We start from the raw sequence: 10,914 nt of genomic DNA on the forward strand, positions 1-10,914 counted from the left end.
GGGAATGCACTGGACTCATCTGCTCTGTTTGTGCCACAGGACGGTTGGAGTTCTCGCTGGTCTGTCTTCCTAACAGTGTGGCCCCTTCCTTTGATTCAGGTGAACGTGCCCCGGCGCCTGCCCTTCTCGGGGGTGGGGCAGGTGAAGCAGGCCGCGTGTGGGGGCACTGGCTGTGCTGTGTTAAATGGTGAGCCCCTCCGGCAAGGCAGCCCTTGGGCAGCTGTGGGTGGCTGGAGGAGGAAGGGTGGGTGTCTGCTGGATTCCCAGGCTGCAGCCTCAGCGGCGGTGGGAAGATGCAGTTAGGTGGAGTCCAGTTCCTAGCGGGTGAGGGCGACGTGCTTGACGGAAAGCGAACAGCCAGGAGTCATACATGGATAGCGAGCCAGCCCGGAGCTCAGCCCTCCTGTCGCAGACCCCGGGAGCAGAGCACCGTCTGCTTTCTCCCCTCCGTTAGCCTGGCCTGAGACTCCAGCCCAGCCTTCTCCAGTGCGGCTGTGCCAGGAAACCGCAGGCCGCCAGGAGAACAGTCTTAGGGTTCAGCTGCCGAGATCTGTGTCCCTGGGATTAAACGTTGGGCACACGGCTGAGTATCCCCTTTTTTATAACCTGAACATCACAGTGAGCTTTAGAGTCTGGCCAGCAGTTGCGTATGTACTTGGCTTGGTCTTCTGAGCCGTGTGAGACGGAGAGCTGCTGGGGAAAACTGCCCATCTGAGGCTCTCCTGGGTTCACGAGGAGGTGGTGGCAGATGAACGGGCTGGTCCCTCCAGTACCCTCAAGACGTGGGACATTTGTCCGCTGGGATTGGTTAGTCGGCTAGACATACGCCACAAGCAAGAATTTGAGAGAGGAGCAAAGAAACATCATTTTAAACCTCTGTCAGCATGCTCTGGCGAAGCAAGGAAAGAAACAGTCTGTGTGGTTGTCGTGCGTCTCAGCGGTGCGCTTTGAATTTCTGGGGGGTGGGGGGGTTGCACTCGGGTTGCCCCCCTGACCGCTGTGCTCGCTCTAACACAGGAGAAGGACATGTTTTCGTCTGGGGCTACGGAATTCTTGGGAAAGGACCAAATCTGGTGGAAACTGCTGTTCCAGAAATGATCCCACCCACCCTCTTTGGGTTGACGGAGCTCAACCCCGAAGTCCGCGTTTCCCGAATTCGCTGTGGACTCAGCCACTTCGCCGCCCTGACCGGTGAGTGACCGAGCCTGTGCCGCTCCAGAGCCGAAACCCGTGGGCCGTGCTCCGTTTCCGATGGGCCAGCGGCAGGGCGCCCTTGTGGGGACAATTGAAGAGGCAGCTAGGGCAGCAGTTGGGGCAGCAGTTGTTTGGTTTGAGGTTGTATCATGTGTGTCGTCTCTTCATCCCCGAGGTTTGTTTTTGGTTCATCGGGTTTGTGGTCGGGCTAACGTCACAGTGGCTCTTCTTGAGGGGACAGTCGGTGGTGGGAGAGGGGACCCTCCAGGAGGCGGGGGTGCTGGGGAAGCCAGCGGTTGGGCATGGCCGCGGGGGCGGGGTGCTTAGTCCCAGCCCAGCCCAAAACAGCCCAGCCCTCCAGCCGGGAACGTGGGCGGCCAGAGGCGCATTTGTGAGACCGTCCTGCAGCCGGGGCGGGTGTGTGTGTGGGGGTGTGGGTCTGCCTGGTTTCTCCAGGGTGCGGGGCAGAGAGTGATCAGAGAGGAGGCTGCGCAGAGGCCTGTTCAGAGGTCTGCGCATCGCAAGGCCGCGCAGCATCTGGTCGCCCGCGCCTGCGCCTGCGATTCCGTCTGTCGTCCACCACCGTGGCCGCCAGCTCAGTGCACTGCTCTTGAGTTGACTTGAATAGTGAGACGGAACTAAAGTAATGTCCTTTTGTGAGTCTCAGGTACATTTGCTACTTCCCTGTGCTTTAAAGATCTTTTCCTCTCATGGCAAGTAACTGCTTTTTAAACACCTGGGCTGGGACAGTGCGTTCGGTTCGGCCTCGTGCTCATGTGAGGCCCGTTCCAAGTGACCACCGTTGGCACCTGAGGCCTCACCACCACCCAGTCACCGTCTGCTTTTCACATCTGGGGGCTTCTGACGGCAGCCGCTGCGGCGGAGGGTGGTGTTCTGTGTGCTGAGGGACCGGGTGGTGCGGTGATCACTGGGCTGAGGACCCCCCATCACCCCTCACGCAGGCCCAGCCTCTCATCTGCAAATGCGTCTGGGTCGAGGGAGCTTTTTTAAAATTTATTTTAATTACAGTTGATTTCCTTTCAGTTTCTGCTGTACAGCAAAGTGACCCAGCTATACACGTATATATATTCTTTTTCTCCTAATATTTTCCATCATGTTCCATCACAAGTGATTGGATACAGTTCCCTGTGCTGTACAGCAGGACCTCAGTGCTTACCCACTCCAAATGCAATAGTTTGCATCTGCTAACCTCAAACTCCCAGCCATCCCACTCCTTACCTCTTGGCGGCCACAAATCTGTTGTTTATGTCCATGAGTTTGTTTTGGTTCTGTAGATAGGTTCATTTGTGCCATATTTTAGATTCTAGACATAAGTGGTATCATATGGTATTTTTCTGACTGCACTTAGTATGAGAATCTCTAGTTCCATGCATGTTGCTGCAAATGGCCTTGTTTTCTTCTTTTTTATGGCTGAGTAGTATTCCATTATGTATACATACCACATCTTAACACATTCATCTGTTGTTGGACATTTAGGTTGTTTCCATGTCTTGGCTAATGTGAATAATGCTGCAGTGAACATAGGGGTGCATGGATCTTTTTGAGTGGAAGTTTTGTCTGGATGTATGCCCAGGAGTGGGATTGTTGGATCACATGGTAGTTCTGTTTAGTTTTCTGAGGAACCTCCACACTGATCTCCATAGTGGTTGTACAATTTACATTCCCACCAACAGTGCAGGAGGGTTCCCTTTTCTCCTCTTCAGTATTTGTTATTTGTAGACGTACTAATGATGGCCATTTGACTGGTGTGAAGTGGTACCTCATTTAAGTTTTGATTTGCATTTCTCTAATAATTAGTGATGTTGAGCATTTTTTCATGGGTCTGTTGGCCTGCTGTATGTCGTCTTTAGAGAAATGTCTGTTTAGGTCTTTTGCCCATTTTTCAGTTGTTTTTTTTTTTTTTTTTTTGCTGTTGAGGTGTATGAATTGTTTATTTTGGAGGTTAAGCCCTTGTTGGTTGCATCATTTGCAACTATTTTCTACCATTCCAAAGGTTGTCTTTTTTTTTTTTAATTTTTTCCTTTGCTGTGGAAAAGCTTGTCAGTTTGATTAGGTCCCACGGGTTTATTTTTGTTTTTATTTGCGTTGCCTTGGGAGACTGACCTAAGAAAACATTTGTATGGTTGATGTCAGAGAATGTTTTGCTTCTGCCAAGTGAGCGTTTTAAAGCTACTTTGGTGTAGCCCGTAACAGTCAGTGTGGGCGCATTGCTGGAGGTAACAGTTACCTATTTCCAGACTGTTTGAAGGCTTAAATTGGGTGCAAAACACATATTTGGAGATCCATGTAGATAGAGTCCCTTGTTAGCTGTCATGCTGTGTGGCACGTGTGTGGCCACGCAGAAATGAGTTCCCACCTAGACTTCTCCCAAGACTCACCATCCAGCTCCCGGGTAGAAAGAGCCTCGGAGCCTGGGTCTCTGCCCTGCCTGTGGGCCCAGTGTTTGCCTGGGGCCAGCTTGGAGTTGGTTGGTTGACCCTGAGCAGATCTGCTGACAGGTTAGGGAGCCACAGCCGAACTCTGCTACTAAACTCCTAACGTCTGAGGTTGAAAGACCAAGGGCAGTGGTCAGAGCAGAGGGCCCTGACAGCTCGTCCCCAGAGGATTCGCTCCCTGATGACCTGGTGATTTTGAGTCCTGCTTTCTCTGGGTCTTCTACTTCCCACGACCACAGCCTTTTGCCAAGTGGGGGCTGGCGAATGGGGCCTCTGGGCTGCGGGTACTCCAGGCTGGTGTGGACAGAATTCCAGCCTGAGGGCCCTGCCCAGTCCGGGGGTCCATCCCGGAGGCTGGTCGTCCCAGAGCCCCGTCCAGATTCCGCCTCTGGCCTGTCCCTTTCCTTCATGCATTTTTTACAAAAGCTGAAAATGTATTTTTTGCTCTTTGACTTGCTCCAGCGCCACGAGGCCGGGAACATGCATGTCAGTCCCAGTCCCCAGCACACGGACGTAGAGCTGGCCCCCGGAGGCGCCCCGTCACGGCGCATCCCGCCGTGTGCTCCCGAGACGTGGAGCCCCAGACACGAAATGACACATTGTCCTACTTCTCAGGAGTCAGGATTTGTGGGGACAGGGTTGGCTGGACATAACTGGTCCACGGGGGGTGTTGAGGGCCGAGCAGAGGCGGGTGTGGGCAGGAGCCCCTGGGCCTGCCTCCGGGCGTGTGCTCATCTCCCCCGAGAAGGACACAGCAGGACTCTGGGCTGGGACATATTTTTGCCACGAGGAGGGCACTGGCTACCTGTCCCTTCAAAAGAAGGCATTAATGCCTGGTAGAAACTCAAGTTTGACATTCATCTTTTTGTACCTGATTCTGGAAAGCCTATTCTCGTGACCCTCCTTCTTGGAGAGGTGCCCTTGGCCTTGGCCCCAACTCAGCCCCTGTTGTCCTTTCCTTGCAGACAGAGGAGAGCTGTTTGTGTGGGGGAAGAACATCCGAGGGTGCCTGGGAATCGGTCGTCTGGAGGACCAGTACTTCCCGTGGAGGGTAAGGCTGCGCTCGGCGGGGCGGGGGGTGCGTGTCCACAGCGCCGCGGGCCAGCAGGGGTCCCTGCTTCCAGGCCTGGGTGCTGGTCAGATGCCTCCAGCCGCTGGCACCGGGGAGCCTCAGGGAGGGGCGAGCCATAGGCCGGGTCCTGTGAGGCTCTGAGAGCGGGAGAAGGTTGTTTCCAGAGGCCTGCGGGGGGGAATGTTGTGCAGCGCCTTTCAGAGAAAGCAGGATGGTTTGTATTTAGACGGCCTTGCCACGGCCACCAGAGTGAAAACAGAAAGGTCCTTCTTATGGGGAGGGTGGACTTGTTCAAAAAAGGCTCATTTCACAATGGAAGGGGAAGGAAGAGTCCTTCTAAAGTTGTAGTTTATCTTTGTTAAGTCCATTCTTTACGTTCTTCTTCTTAAAAAAAGGCTATTTTTTTGAATACAGAACATACGGCCGAGGTACAAAATGCATGGGGAGAATTGGGTCTCCCAGCTCTCGGCCTAGAGGCAGCCAGCAGTGCGGGGTTCGTGTGTTGCCGTCCATCCAGAGAGGCCGGGAGGAGGCGGGGGCCTGTGCGCGTGCGTGTGCCTGTCTCCTTTGAAGATTTCAATGGTGTGTTTTGAAGTTCTGTAAAGCATTTTTTAGAGACATGCAAAAATGCAAGAGAAATGGATAAGTTTTAAACAAACAGGGAAATTTGTTGGTCAAAATCCCTCAGAAAACGTTTCGAGGCGTCTTCGTATTTTAGGGGCTGTTTCCCTTCCCTCCCCTGGGCTGCCGGCTTCCCGGCTCCTGGATAAAAGTGGTCACTTCTCTAAGAGAACAGGTCGAAAGGGAGACGAACCTTCTTAGGAAAAAGTCACTGCGCCCCTGCGTTGTCCCCAGTCTGGTCAGTGCTGACCTGCTTGTCCCCTGGGCCTGGAGCCCCCGGCGTGGGAGGAAAGGCAGGCAGGCAGCGTGGGGAACGTGAACAGGAGCAGCTCGGGTCCCGCTTCTCCTGGGAACACCTCCCTGGCCTCTCTCCAGCCCCATCCAGGGGACTTCGGAGGGGGCAGCTCGGGAAAGAGGCCGGCACCTGGGTTGTGGATAATGACCGTGGTGACGAGGGGCTCCTTCCTGCCTGCATTTCCGCTGCAGTAGAGCAGAGATCAGCCGTGAATTAGGGTTTGCAGTGGGGTGGGGCTTGCCCGGGGCGAGCCTGGCCTCGGGGGTGGAGCAGCAGGTCCGGGGGGTGTGGAGGGGGATGCCCTTGGACTTCAGGCTGGACCTGCAGTGCTGACTTCTTTGCCAAGCGTCCCTCTGGAACGTGGTTCCCGGCCTCCGTGCCATCATGTTCCCGTGATGGCTGCTTTCTTGCCACACCGCTGTCTGGAGCTCTCAGTGTCTGCAGCTCCTGGTCTCCTGTCACCTTTCGGTCGGGGTTGGGAGGACGCGGTGTGGGAGAGGGCCTGGGAGCATGGCGCTGAGGTCCCTCTCCTGCCCTTTCACGCAGCTTGAAGATGCAAGGCTGGGGCTCGGGGAGAGCGGTGGTGGCAAGACCCAGGTTTTTGATCCCCTAGACTGGATTCCTTAAAGTTTAGACTAAGGAAGCTGAACCTTTTTTCAGTCCGTTCTGTGTCTCACTTAAAGAGTATAGGTGATTTTTATTCCTTAAAAAACTGTATTTTCTTATTCATCTTCATTATGGGATATGTTACAGCATTTAAAAAGTATCCCAGGAAAGAAGAGTAAAACCTTACTTGTAGCTCTGATAGTTGTTCTAACTAGTTATTCTTTTTTTTTTTTTTTGTCTTTTTAGGGCCCCACTCACGGCCTATGGAGGTTCCCAGGCCAGAGGTCACATTGGAGCTACAGCTGCCGGCCTACACCACAGCAACGTGGGATCCGAGCCGCGTCTGTGACCTACCCCTTAGTACATGGCAATGCTGGATCTTCAACCCACTGGGTGAGGCCAGGGATCGAACTCCCGTCCTCATGGATACGAGCCGGGTTCGTTTCCACTGAGCCATGACGGGAACTCCTATCTCATTGTTATTAGACTTACAGAGGCTGGGCTTTTCTGCTGGATTGTAGGCCCAGGAGGTGATGTTTAGACCACGCCTCCTTCTGGAAGCTTTCCGGGATGTCTTCCTGCTCCATCCACGCTCATGCTCAGAGAGGTTTGCTGATTTCAAGGTCCCACACCTAGTAAGAAGCAGGGCCAAGATTCGGGCTTAGACGATGCTCTTGTCACCATGCGCCCCCTCCTCTGCGAGGGCCTGCCTCCCTGGTGATGGAGAGGAGGGTGTGGGCAGAGGGGGGACCCTCTGCCCGATGGCACCCACAGGCCTGGGCACGGGCTGCTCAGGGGCGCTTTCGAGGGCCCGCAACCCCTTCACCCCCACACCCTGCCCGGCCCGTACACTCACTTTTCCAGAGACGGACATGGCAGCCCCCGCCAGCGCCTTGTAGCATCTCTATCCTCAGAACCACCCAGGAGGTGGTTCAGGCGTCCAAGCTGCTGGGCTGCCTCTTAGCCACTCCGTGGGCTGGGCTGCGACGCGAACGTGGGATTCCGTGTGCGGACTCTGCTCCTCTGGTTGGGCCCGGGTCAGGTCGGGAGCACGAGCTGGGGATCTTGTGGCTTCTGGGCCTCTTGCTTAGACAGCGATCTGGGGGGCCTTGGCCCTCAGCGGTTCCGACGCCCCAGGAGCGGGTGTGCCGTGGGGGGCCGGGCATGCAGCAGAGTAGGGGACGCGGCGAGTCGGTGGCCTGGTCACAGCTGGCCCAGTGCTCCTCCTCAGCCTTCCTCTGTCCTTCCCCTGGCGGGCGTGTGTCTCAGGAGCTTGTCCTTGTGCAGAGATGTCCCCACGCTGATTCAGCTCCCTTTTCAGTCACTCGGGCCAAGTATGGTTCCGTTTGCGGAACTGTTTGCCTTTGCAGTAATAACGTGAGTCAACTGGTTGAGAATAGAAACCCCTTTTCACCTTGACGAGGACAAAACTAAAAGGGAGCCGGGGGCAGCCTTCTCTTGGACTCAGGTCAGAGGCTGAGGCTGAGGGCGGGCTCGCCAGGGGGAGCTGGGGCCTTGGCAGCTGCCTGCCGCTCCCCAGAGAGGCCGCTGGGACCACGGGGGTCCCTCTGCTGGGGGCCCTAATGGCCCAGCCCTTGGGGAGCAAGGACAGAGGGGCCGAAGGGCAGCCCTCGGCCGCGGGGTGGGGGTGCGGGGCGCGGCGGTCTCCCGGGGAAGGGGCGCGGGCGGCGGGCGGTTGCTGGGCGCTGAGCCGCCGGACCCCGGGCAGCACGTTTTCCTCTGCGTCCAGGGCCAGCCTGGCGCGCCTTCTGCCACTCCGGGCCCTTGCAGCGAGCTGGGGGTGCCGCTGCGTGTTTGCTCAGCCATCTCGGTGACAGGTTGTGTGAGAGGCGTTTGTTTGAAGAGGTGTCAGGAGCGCGGCTTGGTTCGCATCCGCTGCCTCATGGCCAGGAGCCCTTAATGGGCTGGTCTCCCAGCGGCCGCGCTGCTCCTCCGGGCTCTTAGGCCAGGCCATCTGGACGCGGCCTTGCCCCTCTTCCGCTCAAGTACACTCCGCAGGCTGTCACGCGGCCCCTCTGAGTGTGGCCCCTCGGAGGGATGGCAGGATTTGGATCCGGTCCGCGGGGCAGCACCGGCGTCCTGGCGGCGGCTCTGTCTTAGGACTCGCCCCCCGAGAAGATGCTCCGCACACCCCGGCCTTCTGCACCCAGACTCTGGAGAGACAGGAAAGTAGTTAAAAGTCGTTTCCAGTTCAGGGGGAGCGTGGGCAGCGGGGCAGCTGATGACAGGGGTGGTGTCCAAGGTATTTAAAACCTTTTTTGTTCCTTTTTACAGAATGTCATTGTGTGTGTGTGTGTGTGTGTGTGTGTGTTGTCTTTTTAGGGCCGTACCCGTGGCATGTGGAGGTCCCAGGCTAGGGGTCCAATTGGAGCTACAGCTGCCGGCCTGCACCACAGCCACAGCAGTGTGGCACCCGAGGCACGTCTGCGACCTACACCATAGCCCATGGCAACGCCGGATCCCCGACCCACCGAGTAAGGTCAGGGATGCTAGTCAGGTCCGTTAACCACTGAGCCACGACGGGAACTCCAGAATGTCATTTTATAGCCATGCGACTATCCCCTATTCAAAGCCCTTCAGTGTCTCTCTCCTGAAGACCTGGGTGTCTCTGTGGACCCAGAGTGGCCGGGGGCACCATGGAGCTGGGCAGTGTGTGTGTCTGTCTCCAAGGCCTGATGGTGGGACAGGGAGAGTCACCTTAAAGGCCACCCGGCCGAGCCATACAAGGCTGTCTGCCTGTCGCTTGGGCCCGCCCGTGACCAAATGGCAGTGTGGGTGGCAGTGATGGCAGGGCTGCCAGCCAGGCCTCTAGCATCTTCTGAGATGCAGTAAATGCCCCCCTCGAGGGTGCACGGGCAGCACTTGCCTGCGTAAAGCGGGTGAGGACACAGGGCCGGGGGCCTCCTTCCCCAAGTGGATCCCAAAGGCAGGATGGGTCAGAGCGCCATGCAGGTGCCCGCCAGACAAGGCCCCGGAGCAGCTGGCCCGGGCGCAGTGCTGACCTCTGGGAGTCAGACTGGGAGAGGAGCAGCCTCTGTGGGACGTGCACGTCCGGGGACAGTGCACCAGGTCGTGCCTGTGCCCAGAGCGCCTTGTGCTGTGTCCTGGTTCCTGGGTGGGGAGTTGGGACGGGCCCCTCTGCGGACCTGCCAGGTGGGTGTAAGCCCCCCAGTACCCAGGGGCAGAGCAGGCCGCCTTCCCTCACGGTGTGCTGGGTCTTGTTTTCAGGTGACGATGCCCGGGGAGCCCGTGGACGTGGCGTGTGGTGTGGATCACATGGTGACTCTGGCCAAGTCATTCGTCTGAGCCGCCTCCCTGACCCGCTTGAGCCCAGCCCGGGCCTCAGGACCACTGGGACAGTTCAGCAGAGGTGGCTGCGGGGCCCCGTGCAGTGTGCGCGCTCTCCTGCTGCCTGTCGCAGGAGGGGTGGCCGCGCTGCACTCGGGACGCTCACCTTGGCTCCTCGTAGGGACTGCACAACGGCTTCTGGTGCTACATCTGGTCTGAGAAAAAGCTTACCTTTCGCAGCAGGCCACGTTCCTGCCTCTTAAAAGGTGCCTGGCAGAGTGTAGCGCTCAGGAGGGCTTCTGTTGCCCTGGGCACGGCGGGGCTCTCGCTGGAGTCTGGGCAGCTGTGCGAGGGTATCGGTGCGAGCCCCAGCCTGACGCAGGGGGCGGTGGGCTCGGGCTGGGGGCTTTCCTGGAGGCCCTCGTCCGCTCAGCTGTTTCTACTCAGCTGCCCCCACTGCTCGCTGCCGGGACACCAGCCGAAACCCCTTCGGGTCCATGGCTGCCCCAACTTTGTAGCCATCCTTCCTGCCTGGCTTAGATGTGAGAAGCCCCCTGGGGAAGGAGATGGAGCCCAAGTTACTGGGGGCCGAGGGCTCTGAACACATCCTGCCAAAGCCTGGCTGGAGCGCCAGCTTTGGAGGAGAAAGATTCAGAAATGGTGAAAAACCCTTGGGTACCGTAACCTTGTCTTTTTCTTTAAAAACATCTTTTAAAAATCTCTTTTGGAATAAAGTCTATTTTTTTGCCTTTTCATTTTCAAGAACTGGAGGTCTTTTTATTTTACCTGATCATTTAGAGATGACCTTTCAAAAAACCAAGGCTTTTGGTCAAGAGGCAACTAGAAGCCAGTGAAAAATACTTTCGAAAACAGTCCTGCTTGAGAACTTTTCTGAACAGTCTGTTCGCACAGCGCACCTGGAAGAACACGAGGCCGAAGAGCAGGTAATCCTCTGGAAACCAGGACCTTGCTCGTGGTCTGTCCACATCCCCTGCCTTTTATTCCTTCGTGCCACCAACACCTCCTGTGGTGCTGCTCTGAGCAGGCCCGCACTGCTGCTCACATTGGACCCCGTGCGGACGAGATATCCCCACAGGCAGGTGTCACGCGTGTATATTCAAGGAGGCAAAACGGAGTTCCACTGTGGCTCAGCGGTAACGAACCCTGCTGGTACCCATGAGGACACAGGCTTGACCCCTGTGGCTGGGACGCAGGCCGGCAGCTGCAGCTCTGATTCAACCCCTGGCCTGGGACCCTCCATAGGCCACGAGTGCGGCCCTCAAAAGACATTAAATTAAAAAAAAAAAAAAAAAAAAGGCAAGACAGGCCATCCACAAGCAAAGTACCTCAGATAGTTGGGT

General features: G+C 56.8%; 1 protein-coding gene across 2 annotated transcripts in view; it reads left to right on the forward strand.

Annotated features, from left to right (window-relative positions):
- The window catches only part of RCC1L (RCC1 like), a 33,445-nt gene extending 23,172 nt beyond the window's left edge, over nt 1–10,273 (forward strand). For both annotated transcript variants that reach the window (XM_047779912.1, XM_047779911.1), the window contains exons 8-11: nt 100–187; nt 1,018–1,191; nt 4,616–4,701; nt 9,494–10,273. In XM_047779912.1, the coding sequence (XP_047635868.1) occupies nt 100–187; nt 1,018–1,191; nt 4,616–4,701; nt 9,494–9,571 (426 nt within the window). In that variant the 3' untranslated portion in view covers nt 9,572–10,273. The remainder of the gene's footprint in view (nt 1–99; nt 188–1,017; nt 1,192–4,615; nt 4,702–9,493) is intronic.
- Nucleotides 10,274–10,914: the final 641 nt, after the last annotated feature.

The sequence above is a fragment of the Phacochoerus africanus genome, chromosome 5 (genome assembly GCF_016906955.1).
Source record: "Phacochoerus africanus isolate WHEZ1 chromosome 5, ROS_Pafr_v1, whole genome shotgun sequence".
Classification (NCBI taxonomy): Eukaryota; Metazoa; Chordata; class Mammalia; order Artiodactyla; family Suidae; genus Phacochoerus; species Phacochoerus africanus.